Source organism: Podarcis gaigeae (assembly GCF_964106915.1).
Source record: "Podarcis gaigeae genome assembly, chromosome: 5".
NCBI classification, from domain to species: domain Eukaryota; kingdom Metazoa; phylum Chordata; class Lepidosauria; order Squamata; family Lacertidae; genus Podarcis; species Podarcis gaigeae.
Genome location: NC_139681.1, coordinates 43,802,889 through 43,821,370, shown reverse-complemented (window position 1 = coordinate 43,821,370; position 18,482 = coordinate 43,802,889). Strand labels below are relative to the sequence as shown.

Below are 18,482 nucleotides of genomic sequence, written 5' to 3'. Positions count from 1 at the left end.
TCCTGGTTTCATTTTTGCAACATCTCAGTCTTTGGTTCCTATTATATCTACAAGCTGGCTTGTGTACTGTTGAAGCCACAGATTGATTTCACCTTTTAAATTAACTTGACCTTTGCCTGTTCACAGAGGCAGAACATGTGCCATCCTGTGTGATTATGAGTAATGTCCTGCAGTAGCAAATACATGTTTATAAAGTGCTGTGGTTGGCATTCTCTGATATGTATCTTCTCTTTTTGACCCTTGGGAGTCCTTTTGCAATGCGCTCGCAGCAACATTTGGCTCTCTTTACCGTACAATTGCTAAGTGCCTGATGTTTCCTGGTCCCATAAGGTGGTACATATATCATGTAATCTCAGAGAGGGTATACTCAATAATATGGGGATGCTTTGACAAGTGCTTGGTCTCCCAGAAGAATTTTTGTGGTAGGGAAGGAAGGAGGACGATGTACTTGCAGGTTACGTCAACCAAGCACTTTAGTGAAAAATATTTACTGTACTTCACAAAATGAAGCTGTAAACATTTGCTATAAATGCTGAATTATGTGTGTGGTGTGTGTGCCTGTACCTCTAAGAGAAATTGCTTTTTTAAAAAGATTCACAATTTTTATTTAACTTATAAATATCATTGGCACATCATAGTTTTATCAAAGATGATAATCAGTTGTAAATATCACAAGCTTAAACATAGCACACCAAACTGATAAATAGAAGGAAAAAGCATTGCTTTGCTGAAGGAAAATAAAAGTGTTGTTTTGTAATAGAATCAGAGCTGGTTATATTGATTCTTAATACCGTATAAACTGATGTTATGTTTGGCCACAACCATTATTTTGGGGGCTACTCAATAACGCTATATTATCTTGTCATAAAACTATCGTAACTTTGTCTTTGTTCTCTGAATCTGAGGTAATGACATGGGTGGTGCTGTGGTCTAAACCACTGAGCCTCTTGGGCTTGCTGATCAGAAGGTCAGTGGTTCGAAACCCTGTGACGGGGTGAGCTCCCATTGCTCTGTCCCAGCTTCTGCCAACCTAGCAGTTTGAAAGCACTCCAGTGCAAGTAGATAAATAGGTACCACTGCAGTGGCTTCTGTCACAGAGTCCCGTTGCGCCAGAAGCGGTTTAGTCATGCAGGCCACATGATCTGGAAAGCTGTCTGTGGACAAACGCCCCTCGGCCTGAAAACGAGATGAACCCCCTACCCCATAGTCACCTTTGACTGGGCTTAACCGTCCGGGGTTGTTTACCTTTTTACCTAATGAATCAATTTAGGCATAGCAGTTTCTCCAGCCATTTCTTAAAAGATGGTGTGTTTGCTGATCTCCATGTTCTGGGGAAAAAGTAGCACTCTTGCTGTAGCTAAAGTGTTAAAGTGTAGGAAGCTAATTCTTTATGTTATGACACCGTCAGAACATAATTTAATAGGCAAACTTTCCACATAATTTAATAGGAAAAATTGGAGGGTGATTTCATACGTTAAGATCTTTTTCATTTGGTTTTTATATTTCCTTCTCCTAACTCATTCCCACCACATATGGGAAAAGCCCCTCCTCTTTCTTTTTAACACTTCCAACCTGTGGTAATATCTTTTTTATTGATTTCTTTTGTATCTGGTCTGAGTAGATATACCCATACTCATAATCTAAAAACAGCTTTCCCTTATGCCCATATTTAAGGAGAACTTATGTGACTTTCATCTCCAAGAGAAATTGTAAGTGCCCAATTGTTGCCCTCATTTGAATCTCTCCTTGCTTCCCTACTCAGTGATCTGTGTTGTAATGCAAGCTGCGTCCAGACTCTCGGTTGTATACATAGTAAAAAAAAAGGTAAATGAAATATACTCGGAGTCCTGTAGTGATTTCATGCTCTTTATTGCTGCTTGTAAAACAGTGATTTAATTGTCCCCCAAACCTCGGGCTTTTATATACATTATTTACACAATGAGTCCCGTCTGATTGGCTGATTCTGCTTTCCTCCTGGAGCCTGATTGGTCTTCTCCTGCAAGCCAATCAGTTGTTGCATTCTAGGATCCTACTTGTCTATTGTTCTAGGGCCCAAGCTTAGTACATAACAGTAAAGGACCCCTGACAGTTAAGTCCAGTCGCAAACGACTGGTGTTGTGGCGCTCATCTCGCTTTACTGGCCAAAGGAGCCGACGTTTGTCCAAAGACAGTTTTTCTGGGTCATGTGGCCAGCATGACTAAGTCGCTTCTGGCTAAACCAGAGCAGTGCACGGAAACGCTGTTTACCTTCCCGCTGGAGCGGTACCTATTTATCTACTTGCACTTTGACGTGCTTTTGAACTGGCAGGAGCTGGGACTGAGCAATGGGAGTTCACCCCATTCGGGGATTCGAACTGCTGACCTTCTGATCGGCAAGCCCTAGGCTCAGTGGTTTAGACCACAATAGCTTTAAGCAAATAATTCTGCCAGTGCAACATAATGATCCCCCCCTTTCTCCATGCCCCCTAAATCTATTCTGGGGTTTTCCCCAACCCTCTAGAGCAGATTTGAGGATGAGCGGGGCGGGGGAGAGTGAAAACCTGTGCTTTGCTAGCCCTAATCCTTGCACTAGCACAACAATTTAGTTGAATACCCCTGTCACTATTTTGCAGGAGGAATTCAGGTGCATACCAGGAAATTTAGGTTTGCACAATTAAAGTGGAATAAAATGTCACCCTAGTGCACCAACCTCCCTTTAAAAAAGAAACAGACTCTTTGTAGTTAGAATAGTGAGAGGGAAATGCACAGAAAAATGTGAGATGAACAAATGTTTAATGGGGAGACTTATAAATATACAGCTGGATGAATGCTCATTGTTGTGTAACATCCCTGCAAACTAATCAAAACAAAGACCAGATAGAATTTAACCTCTGCATAAGCTTTGTGCAAGTAAGAATTGATGGATGCTCAGTTGGATGTGGTCTGGAGATAGTCTTACCTAGGCTTATTCCAAACAATAAAGCTAGCTTTCTTTTAGCAGTCCTTATAAGCCTTTCTGGGGACGCAGGTGGCGCTGTGGGTTAAAGCCTCAGCGCCTAGGACTTGCCGATCGAAAGGTCGGCGGTTCGAATCCCTGCGGCGGGGTGCGCTCCCGCTGCTCGGTCCCAGCGCCTGCCAACCTAGCAGTTCGAAAGCACCTCCGGGTGCAAGTAGATAAATAGGGACCGCTTACCAGCGGGAAGGTAAACGGCGTTTCCGTGTGCGGCTCTGGCTCGCCAGAGCAGCGATGTCATGCTGGCCACGTGACCCGGAAGTGTCTCCGGACAGCGCTGGCCCCTGGCCTCTTGAGTGAGATGGGCGCACAACCCCAGAGTCTGTCAAGACTGGCCCGTACGGGCAGGGGTACCTTTACCTTTACCTTTACCTTATAAGCCTTTCTGGTACCTGGCTTTGAGAACAGCCTTCATGGATGCTAGACTGCCTCTTGAACCCACAAGCAAGTGATTAAGCATCCTACTGTAGCAAGCAGCTTGAGAAAACAGCCACAAACTGTTTTCTTTTCCTCCATTTTTACCCTAAACAAACAACATGGAAACTGATCTTTTTAAATGTACGGTACCCCTCCTAACTGTGCTAATGATTAATAAGCTTGACTGTAGACTTAGGTCTGCAGGAGCAGAATTAATAGAAAATTGCAAAAGATCCATTCTGTAGTCTGTACAGCATAGCAATTCTTCTTTAGCCCTAAATGAAAGCATTCAAATATCTACTCCCATGCACATTCAGGATAGGATCAGTGCCTCCCTGTCAAAGAGCAGACCTATTTGTTTCAAGATGACCATTTGTTTTAAAAATAAAAGCAGTCATGGGTGGAAAATAGGATCTGGGCTGTGATGTAGATGGAAGGGAAGAGAATTAACCCCCTTTCCCCTTGTGTTATTTCCCCAGTCTAAAGATTTTCCCAAGCGGTTGTTTTCCCCAGGGAGGCGGGGTGGCTGAGACAGAAAGGTAACACCTGTATTACTTGCAAATGAGATAAGATTCCAAACAAGAATATCCTAGGGAATTTAGAATCAGTTAGGGCTTCTTTTCTGTGGCAGCTATCAAGTGGATGGCACTTCACTCCAACAGCTGACGTCTTTCTAGATCTGGCTTTTGGCACAGATTCACTAATCCAGGCCGACTGAAAACCACGAAGGACAAGAACTGAAGCAGACATGCAAATTGGTTCTTGGCGGGAAATAAAATCACTCTTAGATTAGCGAGCTAGTTGAACTTATCCTAAATGCTCCTTGGAGGGGGTTCCCAAGAATGCAATCAAAATAGGGGGGCAGGATGGAGTGCTAGATATTTGAAGGGGGAGGGGATTTCTACCACATGCTGAAAAGGCAAACCACTTTTAAATTTATATTGCAAGTTCTGAATTGAAAAGTGGCTTGCCACTTCAGCAGCGCGACTAGTTGCTGTGGAAACATTCAAGAAGCCCTTCTGTGTAGCTAATTCTCCTCCTCCTCCATGTATGCATATAGCTTCATTGCAGCAAGGTCACAGAGGTCAAATGCAGCAGCTGAGTTTGCATTCAGAAGCTTTTGAAGCGTTTTTGTTTTTTTTTGCTGCGGTGACTGTAAAGTAAGGAAATGTGGTGCTTTGCGAAGATCAAGTGAACTGGAACAGTGGTCATCAAACAATGAAGTTTAAGGGCCACAAACTGGCTTGTACCCAAACAAGGTAAGTTCCACATGTTCATGCTGAATCAATCCTTTGAGAGATAACTGAAGATTTTATACAGCATAAAAACTACTTTCTGCCACTGCAGATGTTTAGGCTAAAATAATCAGACATTTGCCCCCACAAGCGAAACTGGCACACAGCCAAGCATTTGCCAGTTCTGCTTGAGCTGCAAAAATTTTCACAGTGAGCTTCAGCGAGCAATTGTCACTGTTTTGCTGAGCCAACATCCATCATGCAATGTGATTAAATCTACAATCAGACCTTATGACAGAAGCAGAGCATTTGTATTATCAGAGAATCCATGTCTTGGTTTTTGAAAATAAGTGGCTCAGCATGGCTCCAGCAATTGTACAGCAGCACGAGACTGTTATCAGTGGTGGACAAGCCTCAGGAGATTTCCCAATTTCATATAATAATCACCACCAGCAGGAAATGCAGATCTCAATCTCCTTTCAGAAAATTATCAGCTTGGGGCTCTCAGGCGCACAAATGTGCTTCATGCCATTGATGTAGAACCTTTACTCTAAAGCAGGTATCTTCAACCTTTTCAGATCCAGGACCTAGTTTTAATCCATGCATGCATTTGGGAACCCATTTCTTAAATTTTTACCATACATTTGCCTGGTGGTAGTGCTCCTGTTGTGACCCACTTTGGATCAGGCCATGACTGGGTACCAAACCACCTGTTGAAGACCAGTGATCTAAAGGACATACAAGAAAGCATGAGAATTTTGAAAGAGTAGTATTGCCAGGAAAGTTGCTCTGTGGTCTTAAGTCCTATAGTCTCCAGCGTTCCTTTGAGTAAGCCACAAATTACTAGGTAACTCAATGGAGCATTGGTCAGCATCCAATTTACATGTAAATGGGACGTTGGGACTGATGGATGTTGTAGTCAAAAATATCTGGGAGTGACCAGGTTGATGAAGGGTCACATACACAAGCTTGGGTTCACAACTATGCCTTTTCATTAAGTAACATATATTATGTAAAAGGAGCAGGTACACTAGAACAGTAGGTCCAACATAACCTCATAGTAAGTGAAATGTAATTGCAGATTCAGTTAGACAGAATCAAATATATAACAGGTTTGGAGTTACAAGTTGTACAGACCTGTAGAAAGACCTTACTTAGTGGACAGAATCTGAAATAAATTATAGCGTAGTTCTGGAAAACACAGACCTTTTCCATTTATCAACCCCAATTGTCCACACTGTTGTTCTATTTTATTCATATAGGTCAATGGGCCTGACATACATGTAAATGATGGCGGTTTAGACTGCCCACTTGTCCTTGAAATTGAGCAGTAGATTGCATCAAAATAAAATGCCATCTTTGGGTGCAATTTCCATGGGTCTCTCTCGCTCTTTCCTTTTCGAATACCTTGCACGTTGGTAGAAAACAATGATAATGATAGCTGCAGCATTTGAAAGGACTATAAGGAGCACGATCCAGTATGAGTATCCGTAAGTGTTAGAGAGTGTGGCTTCCTTTGAAGGACCGCAAGGTGCAGCCAGCTCAACGGACAGTTCGTTCACTTCCACATTTGCAGGAAACAGAAACAAGCCCAGGAGGGAGCAGATGCCTTAAAAATAAAAAGGAAAGCAAATATTTCTGATATTAGTTTGGGAAAGTGATAGTAGGCAGATGAATATTTTTTTTTCAAAGTTCTTTTCTGTTGTCATCAAAATTTGCAGAATAAGGCTGTCAGAGGCTTAGGTGGGGTTGGAAGAAAGGGCAAGGCTGGTGGAGCAGTGCTTGAATTATCGGGAAATTCTCTTTTTGCAATTCACAAGTCTTGACCTCTCCCCCCACCCCACTTTATCTAAATCATTGGTAGGGAATGCAATCTAGCCTAGCTCACTCTCATTTTTTTTTTAATCACTGGACATCAGATTATCACAATTCAAAGGAAAAACATGTCCTTTCCAGTCTGAGCTCCAATGCCTGACACTTAACTTTTGTTTTTGGAAAGCAGCAGAAAGTTGTGCTCCCACTGAAGCCTGGCATTTGCAGGCTTACCTGTGTAAAAGCCCCACTGAATGCAGTGGGACTTGATGCCAAGTAAATACGCTCAGAATCAGACTGTAATTGGGACTATCCTGAAATACAAGTGATGAATAAAGCCTATTTAGGTGTTATACAGATCTGGAAATACCACCATTTCCAAGGCTCTAAAGTCTGGAAAAAGCCTAAAATGGCATAAACTTGGCACAGGGGTGCTAAATTTAGGACCAACTATCCTGATTTTCATCTGCTGACACTGGAACCTGACATTTTTACAGTGCTTCAGAAATCTTCCTCTACTGGTACCAAATCACTTCCAAAAGGAACTATTAAGCTGGAAAGCAGAAAAGTAAAGTACTCTGGTAGTAAGAACCATCTTTCAATAAAAAAAGATATTATATGGGAACGATCTAATGCTGGTATATTTTGTAACAGGCTCCCCCATTCCCTGTGAATAAATTCTTTTAGTCCAAAGCTTGCCGTTAGAAAAAGCAGGAGCCTCTTGAGACATATTTAGTGTAAGAACTGGAGTTATTTCAGTAGCAAGATCACAAGGATAGCAAAGTACATCAAAAGAAACCAGATGTAAGCCAAATAGGGGAATGAAGGGTTATACCCCCAGGGAAATATTTGATGGAGTTCATCTTACATTCTAACATATCTCGACTTTCTGAAACATCTAGAAATCTGCTCTCTCTGTCTCTCCCCTCCTCTACAGAACCTGATGTATTGCTGATTTTTCTCTTAGCAAAGTTTTGCCCTATTTTTGCAACTCCAGTTCTCATGCTGCCCTCTTCAAGGCTTTACTAACCTCACAACTTTTATTAAAATTCAAAATGTAGCAACGGTCTTGTGGTGATATTTCTTTAACAGGCTTGTTATGTTTTGGGTGGAAAATGTCTGGGAGGTTTTATGTAGGAGAGTGGAAACTCAGCCTGAGGCAAAGTGCAGATGGGATTTGTGTGGGAGACAGCTAGTACAGAATAGGACCATCGTAAAGTAAATGCTAAAACTACCCTCTGATTGTAAAATAAATGACACAACGTTATATTGAAGAAATCTGATATCTGTATTTACTAGAGCAGTGTGACCCATCAAGTGACAGTTGTGTGTATCATAACTGCCACAGATCAGACATCATAGGTACCTTTGCTGGTCAATTAGGAAAAAGACATGCAGAAGTTACAGCAGCATAACACCTTTATTAGGACCAATATCACAAAGGAGTGATGACAAATCAGCCATCACAGCAGCGTTGGGCAAGCAATTAAGCTTCTCTGTGCCATTTCCATGCTCTAGATTGCCTCCTGGCGGGACACCTGCTTCATGTCTGCATCTTTCTCAGGAGGCTAATAGCTCTGGGATGTGTGGATGATTTAGATTGGGGAAAATTGTGCAGGGGGAAATGACTAATCCCTACTTTTTCTCTGCTCTGATCAAAATCAGAGTTCCCAACTGCTGCTTCAAAGTCTGAAAACGTCAAGAGAGCCACTCACAGATCTTGTGCAGCACTTCAGTTTGGGCCCTTAGATTACTAGATGAGAGCTGCGTGAATCATTCACCAGTGCCAGGGCATCATGTTAGTTGCAGTTCCCATGCACTTGTTTGAGGGACTAACACACACTGCATCTAGGCAGGAGAAATGCCTTTCCTCCAGAGAGCATCCTGGGATGTCACATTCTCCCAGAGCTATTTTGGACATTGCTATGTAATCATCAAGGCTGGCCCAAGACATTTTGCTGCCTGAGGCAATGGGTAAGATGGTACCATCCCATTCCATCCAGGCTTGTATCCAACAGTGTATGTGGAGAGTTCCACTCACGCAACAAGCCTTCCACTTCCCTCCCCAAATGCCCTCAAAATATGCTCCGGAAAGTTCTCCGACCCTCTGAACCAGATTTTTGGAGTACACATGAGGCTACAGGGGAGAGGAGAAGAAAGCTCCATTGCACAACTAGAAATCTGTTACTCTAGTGAACAGCAGCTTCCATAGGATCCAACTGAACTTGTATCTTATTTAACACGGTTCAAATGACAGCTTTTCTTTCTCCATCAAACCTGGAAACAACAGGCTAGCTTTGGGGGTGCAGAGCAAGCTGACTTACAAGACTCTGGATAATGGTGGGGAGGTATTGCACTGCCATTGAACATCTGTCATGTGAGGCAGCTGCCTCACTCTGCCCAATGGTAGAGCTGGCCCTGATGATCATTTTCTTGTTATGTGTTTATTTGAATAATACCTGCTGACTACTATTATCATATGGTTACTTAATTTATATCACATATTCCAATTTTGCTGCCATGTAGTGAAAGCAAATGCTTATGATTAATAGTTTTGTTCCAGAAGCCTAATCAAAGAGACTTCTCATTCAAGTGTTGCTAGTTTATATGCAACCTCCACCGTTCATTAAACCCACAAATAAAATGTATAATATTTAAATTTAAGTAGGGAGATGATAAAGCTGATGTATCTTTGTACAAATGGATTCTGCTTATACTTGTATTATGAGTGGAATACTGAGTTTATTTAAGAAATATTGGCTGCAATCCAAAGGAGCTGTTGAGATTTAAGCACTTTTTGTTTCTGCAGCTGTTGGAGCTGCTATTGTAATTTAAAAACAAAAACGAAACAAAAAACCCTGACTGCATTCAGTTTCCATGTGCCTAGCCATACACAGCTCACTGCGATTGCAGCTATTGACCGAAATACTCCAACTATTAGTCTTTCTCTGCAGTAGTCTTACATTTCAAGGAAATCAAGTACAGATCAAATAATTAGCAGATAGCAATCTACAGTCACAATTCTATTCAATTCTGTTCTGTTTCGAATATGAACTCGGGGGCATCTGAAGAAGCTCTACAGGGGTACCTCCATGATAAGTTTGAACAACCTTCCTTGAAAGATGGCTTGTCCACCATTACTCAGCTTGTTCTGCAGTGCACAGCTGCAGAAGAAATAGGTGTTATAGATGAATTTTGGAGGCACTCTCAATTCGCAGTTATTGGCATACTCTGCAATGAGCACACAAAAATGGTCTGCTGTTATAAGCCACCAATTTCCTATAGTTTATAAGAATGGTCCCTGTTGATCTGAGAACTGGAAATTTGATATACATGATCTACCTGATGCGGTTAGTGCTGTGCCAAAATTTTCTCCCAGTTTTTAAACCATTGTGCAATCCCTGGTCCTGTATTTCTGCAGGAAGCATCTGAACCTCATTGTATTGCTAGAATAATCTTCCTGTGACTTAATCCATACCTGTTTTTGTTTCTTGCAAAAGGGGCCTTCTTATGCTGTCTTTCCATGGAGGGTTGTTTTTTTTGTGTGTGTGACACTACAATCAGACTGAGTGACAAGAGATTTCAGGTGTCTTAGTCTGGATTTGGAACTCCTTTTTCTGCGATGGCTGATTTGGTGACATTATTACATATCTTTAGGCACCAGGCAAAAACTTTATAACCAGGCCTTTGACCTTTAATTATCAGTGGGCTTTTACTATCTGTGCCTTTTAAAAGAGAGTAGGATGTTACTCATGGGTAAGCAAACTAAAGCCCGGGGGGCGGATGCAGCCCAATCGCTTTCTAAATCCGGCCTGCGGATGGTCCAGGAATCAGCATGTTTTTACATGAGTAGAATGTGTCCTTTTATTTAAAATGCATCTCTGGGTTATTTGTGGGGCATAGGAATTTGTTCATTCCCCCCCCCCAAAAAAAAATAGTCTGGCCCCCCCACAAGGTCTGAGGGACAGTGGACCGGCCCCCTGCTGGAAAAGTTTGCTGACCCCTGATGTTACTAATGTAGTTATTTCCCCCCTTTGCTTTTAATACATCTATGGAGGGGTGTGTGTGCATGTGTATGTGTGTGTGTGTGTTTTGATAGTTAGTTAGTTAGTTAGTTAGTTAGTTAGTTAGTTAGTTAGTTGCCGTGGACAAGATAAAGCAACCATCAAATTTAGTAAATAAAAAAAAACATGATAAAGAAGAAAGAGAAAATATTCATCCACTGTTATGTTGAGATTTGCACCACTGCACCACTTTTTTTTTTTTGCTTCAAACTACACTCTCCAAACATGGGACACGGGTGGCGCTGTGGGTAAAACCTCAGCGCCTAGGACTTGCCGATCGTCAGGTCGGCGGTTCGAATCCCTGCGGCGGGGTGCGCTCCCGTTGCTCAGTCCCAGCGCCTGCCAACCTAGCAGTTTGAAAGCACCCCCGGGTGCAAGTAGATAAATAGGGACCGCTTACTAGCGGGAAGATAAATGGCGTTTCCGTGTGCTGTGCTGGCTCGCCAGATGCAGCTTGTCATGCTGGCCACGTGACCCGGAAGTGTCTGTGGTCAGCACTGGCCCCCGGCCTCTTAAGTGAGATGGATGCACAACCCTAGAGTCTGTCAAGACTGGCCCGTACAGGCAGGGGTACCTTTACACTCTCCAAACAGCAGTACAAAACAGAAAAGATATGTGGGCTAAAGTTTGTGAGCTCACTTGTTTAACATGATATGCTACGTAAGTCTCTTTGAGTGCCTTTTAGAAAGAAAGAAGCATTGGCCCAGAAATATGCTGATATATAAATAATTAAGCAAGCAGTTTCTTCTCAAAATCAGTGCATTCACTACAGCCACACAGCCAAGGCAAAACACTTCTTTTTACCTTTTAAACATCTACGAAATAGGTGAATTGTTTTCTAAACTTGTGTTTTCATTAATGGCATCATCATCAATCACAGGGATGCTAGGGAAAACTGCAAGTCATTAGCAGGAGTACCATTCTGACCCCTACTGCATCAGAGGAAGCCCTCATCTCCCTCTGTGTAACTCTCCTGCTAGCTATGGATGTAAGCAACAAATAAGTATGACCATCTCAGAGGAGGGTTTCTCGGGCCATACAGCAAAATTGACCAGGACAATGTAAGTCATCTTTCCTGGTCCCAGGTTTTTCATTCTCCCTATCTGGATTTTGAACTTGAGAAACCAAGGAAAAGTGGGTGCGTGGTCTCACTGGCCTTAAACTGGCATATTTTTAAAACCGTATGTCCACACTGGCTTGGTCATGTCCACAGAATGGAAGATGGCAAGATCCCCAGGGACATATTCTGTGGGAAGCTGGTTTAAGGCATCAGGCCCATTGGCAGACCAAATGTTACAAAGATATCAGCAAATGTAACGTGTAGGTTGGCAACATTGACCCCACCGTGTGGGAATCCATTGCAGACGGCCACAGTGCCTGAAGACAGCCGTCACGTATCCACAAGCAGTGACCAGAGGAGAAATGACAGCTGGGAGGAACACAGAGAGAAGAAAAACCCATAGTAGCAAAACTAGACGCCTTCACCTGCCCCACCTACAATAGAACATGTCTCTCCCATATTGGTCTCTACAGCCACAGCAGGTGCTGTAACTCTCCAACGGTTTGACTTCACCCCAAAGGTACACCCCTTCATTGTCTCCTGAGACAGAAGGATGCCAACAACAACAACAACAACAACAACAACAACAACAACAGTAATGTATATTACTTACCAGATATGGAATTCCAGGTATAGACCCCAATAGGGCCCAAAAAGGTTTGGTAGGGGTTGCTAACGGCATTGTAGCATGTAAATCCAGAACTGAGGAAGGAGCTGATCAAACTAAGAACTAGCAGAATGATAATCACAGTGTTGAAACCCTTCGTTTTAGTATTTTCCAGCAAATCTACAACTGAAAAATAATACATCATAGTTAGTATCAGTAGATACAGTGATTAAATACTTCAGATGAAAATCACCTTGTGTCAACTGGTTTCTATGGATGGAATTTTTTAAAAGCTAACTATATAGTATTGCTAAGAAACAGGAGGGGCTATCAAATATGATCAGACATGTCTGATTCTAGAGAAATTGCCCTTCTACATTGGGATTTGGACAAGTTGACTTATACATATTCTTGTATGTTTAGCTCATTCAGTTTCTCCTCAGTCTTTCAGTATTTTTTTTAAATTACTGTTTTTGTAATTTATCCCTGAAGTTCAAACATTTAGACATGAAGGAATACCCGTTTGAAAAATAGCCTAACTGAGCATGTACCATTGTACCTAGTAGTGTATGACAAGTTTCTAAGTAGATGGGCAGCTGCAAGTTTACAACTCTTGATGTTGCATAGGAAAAGATTATGGTCATCGCAAAACTGTCTGGGAACTAAATTTCATAGTTATATAGATGGTATCAGAAGCAGTGATTCAGTTGATAAATGAGCCTTCCACACACCCCTCTCTCTCGTGTATGAGTATGTGGGAGAGGAGCTGTGATCATGCTTGCTGTCCCCTTCATGGCATTCATATAATTTTATCTGAAACCATGCACCTATGCACATAGAACTGTGCACATTTCCCTGTTCATGGAAGGATTATGTGCATATACTCTAGGTGGCCTGGTGAATGTGCATAATGACCAGTTATTGCAGATATTAACCACACAATTTATATTCCCCTTAAGATAAAATATCTCATTTGATAATTCCTTGCCCATCCATTTCCCACATTGTAGGAAGCACTTATTGAGAACTAAGGTACATGTGTGTGTCTCAAAGAGAGATTTTAATTTCCTCACAAAAAAACTTATTCACAAGTATTTATGCAAAAGCAGAAGTGTCCATGTTTCAGCAAGATATTTCAAATTAAATCTAATCAATCCAGGATTGTGAGTGCTGCCTTTTCTATACCGGCAGAATGAAAACTCAATTCATAGTATGTCAGATAAATATTTCAGAATAAAACCAGTTCATTCTGCCTATATTTGGAAGAGTCCAAGAAGCCACGTTTGTTTATTGCATCATACAAATCATTAATGGCAGGCTATTAAGAGCCCAGTACTTTGATAGAGCTTTGTATGCCTTGCACTGTTAACTTCCAAGACATAAAAGAGAAGATCAAGTTTACTGTTCAGTGGAGTAGCAGTCACAATAAATTTAGGGGATAATATCAGAGGTCTTTGTTAGTTTGCAGTGAGGCTACTAATTAACTGACCTTATAATATACAAGCAAATTGCTCTTGCCAGCAAATTCCTTGCAGCCCAAGAACTGTGGTATAAAGGCATCGATCTAATTCACGCTACAGAATTTTACAGCTTGTCTTACATTCTGCTCTCAGGCTCAATCTCCACCATTATCAGCACTGTGCTCTGTATCAACAGAAGTTCTATACAAGAGATCAGTGCCCAATGCAATAGAGAAGTATGTGGCATCAGGGGATGAGGTTTTGCAACTTCCATAGTATGTAAACAAATATATAAATCCATGGGATGTAAGAACTGCCATAGTGGATCAGAACAAGCTCTATCTAGTTTGGTGTATTGTTTCCAACAGTGCCAACCAGATGCTTCTGCACATTCACAAGCAGGAAACAAATAAAAAAAAAATCTCCCTGTTGCTTGTATTTAATATCATATAATTAAACGTATACTCTTGAGAGTCCCATGGACTGCAAGAAGATCAAACCTATCCATTCTTAAGGAAATCAGCCCAGAGTTTTCACTGGAAGGACAGATCGTGAAGCTGAGGCTCCAATACTTTGGCCACCTCATGAGAAGAGAAGACTCCCTGGGAAAGACCCTGATGTTGGGAAAGATGGAGGGCACAAGGAGAAGGGGACGACAGAGGACGAGATGGTTGGACAGTGTTCTCGAAGCTACCAGCATGAGTATGACCAAACTGCTGGAGGCAGTGGAAAACAGAAGTGCCTGGCATGCTCTGGTCCATGGGGTCACGAAGAGTCTGACACAACTAAATGACTAAACAACAACAATTAAAGATATAGTGCCATTGAACTTAGAGGCTTTATTTAGACACCCATTGACAGACCTATGCTATTTTGGCACAGGATTTCTACAATTTCTTAAAGCTTACTAGTTTATGGCATTATTACAGAACAACTATGTTGTTCTAGTCTACCTGACACTATAGTTTCACTTACAAACTCTAAAAGACTTGGTACTTAGAAAATAAATCCTTGAATGAAGGAACTCAAAGTTTAGTAAACCAAATTTCTGTGAAAAGCAAACATTTGGGCTTTAAAATGGACTTTCATGGGAAACTGAAACTACTGAGTGATTTCAAAGGAAAATATCAGATCTCCAAAATGTTGTGGTCTTCATTTATACAATGTTCAGTAATTTGATGAAACTCTACATCTGGGGTCAGCAAACCTTTTCAGCAGGCAGCTGGTCCACTGTGCCTTAGACCTTGTCGGGGGCCGGACTATATTTTGAAAAAATAATAATGAACAAATTCCTATGCCCCACAAATAACCCAGAGATGCATTTTAAATAAAAGGACACATTCTGCTCATGTAAAAACACACTGATTCCCAGACTGTCCACAGGCCAGATTTAGAAGGCGATTGGGCCGGATCCAGCCCCTGGGCCTTAGTTTGCCTACCCATGCTCTATATGATATAAAAGGGTGCTCACTGAGAAGTACCCATTAAGATCATGACACCTGTGTAATATATGCTGCAGTGGGACTTGTCCTTCCATCCACAGGGCTCCATGATGAAGAAAGTGGATAAGGCAGTTTTTGCCAATCTCTCCTCTCCCCATTGCATTCCCTAGCCTCGCCCACCTGCCATGCTTTCCTGGAGGGTCCGCCAACTCTCTCTTGAACAGCATTTCATGGGGCACAGAGGAAATTGACCAAAATCCTCTCTTCCCCCTTTTCAAGTGGGAGTATCCCTTTAGCAGAATTCCGCTCATAGCAGATCTGGATTCATCCCATTAAAATCGTGGCACTACTTGGTGAAAAGCCTAGTGACAAGAGGATGCGAATGGTGGTTTCTCCCAGCCATTTCAGCCTTTGCTTTTCCTTCCTCTCTTTTTATCAATTATTCACTCGGATGCATTTGGTATGCATCCATCTAGCATTTTAGAAACTTTGCCCTTCAGAACTATGAACAATAACTAAATGAACAATTCATAGAATACCAAGAGCACTAGCTAGCATTCAGGAAACAAAGGAGAAACCTTGCTTGGACTTTGCTGTGGTGTATGAAGTCTAAATATGTAAGGAAGAAGATACAACATTGTTATCAAATGATAACCATGAACCAGATCTAATTGTATTCCAATTGGCTCACTTGCGCTTATTATTGATCACACAGGGAAAGAGTAGACATGAAACTTTCTTTCTGTCAACTTCCTTAAATTAAATTAAATTAAATTAAATTAAATTAACTTAGGACCCAAGCCAGTGCATATGAGATGTTTGGCCTATTAAAAAAAAAAAAGGCACACTAATATTATGTTTTGTAATTGTCAGTGAATTATATTTAGCCAATGCTTTATTTTATATACAAACTTCTTTTATGTAGTTCTGCTTCTGTGAGCAAGGTTTACCGTGAAAACTGGCCTTCAAATAAATTGAAGATGAAAACATGTATTCCAGCAAGACCACTATAGGGCCTAATAAAGTTGGCTGACATCAAACATTTGTTCACCTGCTAATCTTCTGATGTAATAATTCTATGATATGCTAGCAATGGTCTTCCGCATTCTACACAGGACAAAATGGCCAGTCCATGTGCAACAGAATAAATGGACACAAAATTTAACATCCAAAATGGTAATATCTAGTAATCACAAGGATATTTCAGCCTCCCAGGACACCCTGCTGCTGGTGTGAAAGTGGCCATTATTAGGAAGGAAAATTGGTGAATTAACACAAGACATGAAATTCTATCACCTATAGCTTGAATTAAGATAATACAAATACAAACAGAGCTATCTTCCTGGAAACACTTTCTCTGTGACTATCTTTCAGCTTCAGCTAATTCTTATCATTTTCATGGACTATTTTGTCAATTTTCTTTTAGAGAGTTTGCTTGTAACAATGTTTGCCATTCTTATTTTACAGATCTTTGCTTCCTGGTGCTACTCTTCTCTTCCATAAAAGTATCCACATAAAGAAATTAAAGCCATGGTTCACAATACCCAAGTAAACAGACAGCATTAAACCAAACAACTCCCAACAATAACTCTTTATATTTACTTCAGCAGATAGTTACCTTGGAAAGGGGTATCCTCAACACTAAGTCCATTTTGCACGTTCTTTGAACAAGATCCTTCAAAGAGTCCATATGTAATGAATATTGTCTCAGTGGAATTTACATCACCGAATTTAATCTCACTTGAAACCCAATTTTTGGTTGCAAGAACAAGGCAAACTATCACCAAGGAGATAACACTGGTGAAAAAAGCAGAAGCAAACATCAGGGATTTTCTCTTGGATGGCATTTTATCAGAAAAGTGTTTTTCTGAGGTGCAGTAAGATTTCCCTCCTCGATTGCTAGTTCTCTAAATGAGAAATCCAGTGAATAGAAGCTTCCCTTCTGCTGCTGAATAATGGGGACCCTGTTACTGGTATCTGTGTTGGCAGAAAGTCATGCCCATAAACTTTGAACTAACAGCAGTGGTAATAAAGTTGTAAAATCATTGAACTTTGGTCTGCAGTAAAGTGTTGCCATAGTGACAGGAAAATCACTCCAACCATGAACAGTAAAGATCTGAAAAGGCTGTGGCTCAGGGGGAGTACACCTGCTTTGCATGCCGAAGATCTCAGGTTAAATCACTGGTGTCTCCATGTAGGTAGACAACACTGAGCTAAATGGACCAATGGTCTGACTCAATATAAAGCAGCTTCCTGTGTTCCTGGGAAAGCTTTGCATAATCAAATAATTCCTTAGAAAGCTCAAATTTTGTAGCATGAGTGTTGTTGTTGTTTTCATTTTGCCCAAATAGAATTTTTTGGCAATGTACATTTTGGGGGTGAAACTCAGCTTCTTGTTTGTGTTTGCTTTCTGAAAACATGAAGAAGGAATAGCAAAGGGTTAGTATATACAGTACACACATAGGGCCAATTCATGCTGTTGTTATAAATGTGTAAAAGACACAATGGTGACTTGCCTTTGGTCAGAGCTTTCTTCATTTGCTTCCCAAACGGTGGGGGAGATACCTGGTTTGCTCAGCATGGTAAACTATTGGCTTAGCCAGATCATGCTGATATGTGGGCTTCTGGAGAAGACCTTGTAGCTGCTTTGCTCCTTCCTGGTCCTTTTCACTGCCATACGTTACTGAGCTAAGCCAAAGTTTGGCTTACTAGTGGGGTAGGAGAGCTAAAAATAATGCCAATATGTTTCACATTTGGCAACCAACGCAGTCCTCTGGTTTCAGATAGTACATGGGTAGACGAGTCTAAAAAGCCCAGGACACAACTTTCCATGGCTCTCTAGCGACTATGGTGGCTCATTTATCAGAAGTAATGTATTTAGAATTAACTTTGGGAGTGTGTACTCGATTCTGACCAAACTAAGCCTTCTTTTGCTCTAGGACAGTGATGGCCAAACTCTGCCTTCCAGCTGTTTTGTATTTTGGGACATCCCTGACCACTGGCCTGTTAGCAAGGGATGATGGCCCCAGTAAGTCATTCCCATATTCTGAAAGATACAAATACAGTGGTACCTTGGCTTATATACGCTTCAGGTTACAGACTCTGCTAACCCAGAAATATTACCTCGGGTTAAGAACTTTGCTTCAGGATGAGAACAGAAATTGTGCAGCGGCAGCACGGCAGCAGCAGGAGGCCCCATTAGCTAAAGTGGTGCTTCAGGTTAAGAACAGTTTCAGGTTAAGAACGGACCTCCGGAATGAATTAAGTACTTAACCCGAGGTACCACTGTAGTATAACACAGTGGCTAAAGGGTGATTGAGACAAATCTCTTCACTTGGCTGCTGTCCATTACAACTTGTAAGGTGACTAACAGGAGGTGGAGCCAATGACAGA

General features: G+C 41.5%; 2 protein-coding genes across 5 annotated transcripts in view; one reads left to right on the top strand and one right to left on the bottom strand.

Annotated features, from left to right (window-relative positions):
• PTPRE (protein tyrosine phosphatase receptor type E) overlaps nt 1–18,482 on the top strand; it is a 175,980-nt gene that overhangs the window by 45,583 nt on the left and 111,915 nt on the right. The window lies entirely within an intron of this gene.
• CLRN3 (clarin 3) lies at nt 5,909–17,072 on the bottom strand. The gene is made up of 3 exons (XM_083741109.1): nt 16,708–17,072; nt 12,194–12,373; nt 5,909–6,253 (listed from the first exon to the last, which is right to left on the bottom strand). The coding sequence occupies exons 1-3, from the start codon at nt 16,934–16,936 to the stop codon at nt 5,985–5,987; spliced, it is 678 nt and encodes a 225-aa protein (XP_083597235.1). The 5' UTR covers nt 16,937–17,072; the 3' UTR covers nt 5,909–5,984.

What these genes read in the sequence shown, in the direction of transcription:
- CLRN3 (XM_083741109.1), bottom strand. Translation starts at nt 16,936, where the DNA reads ATGCCATCCAAGAGAAAATCCCTGATGTTTGCTTCTGCTTTTTTCACC. An exon ending in TGAGGATACCCCTTTCCAAG is followed by an intron (nt 12,374 to 16,707) that starts GTAACTATCTGC and finishes ATTATTTTTCAG; the next exon opens with TTGTAGATTTGCTGGAAAAT. An exon ending in TACCTGGAATTCCATATCTG is followed by an intron (nt 6,254 to 12,193) that starts GTAAGTAATATA and finishes TTTATTTTTAAG; the next exon opens with GCATCTGCTCCCTCCTGGGC.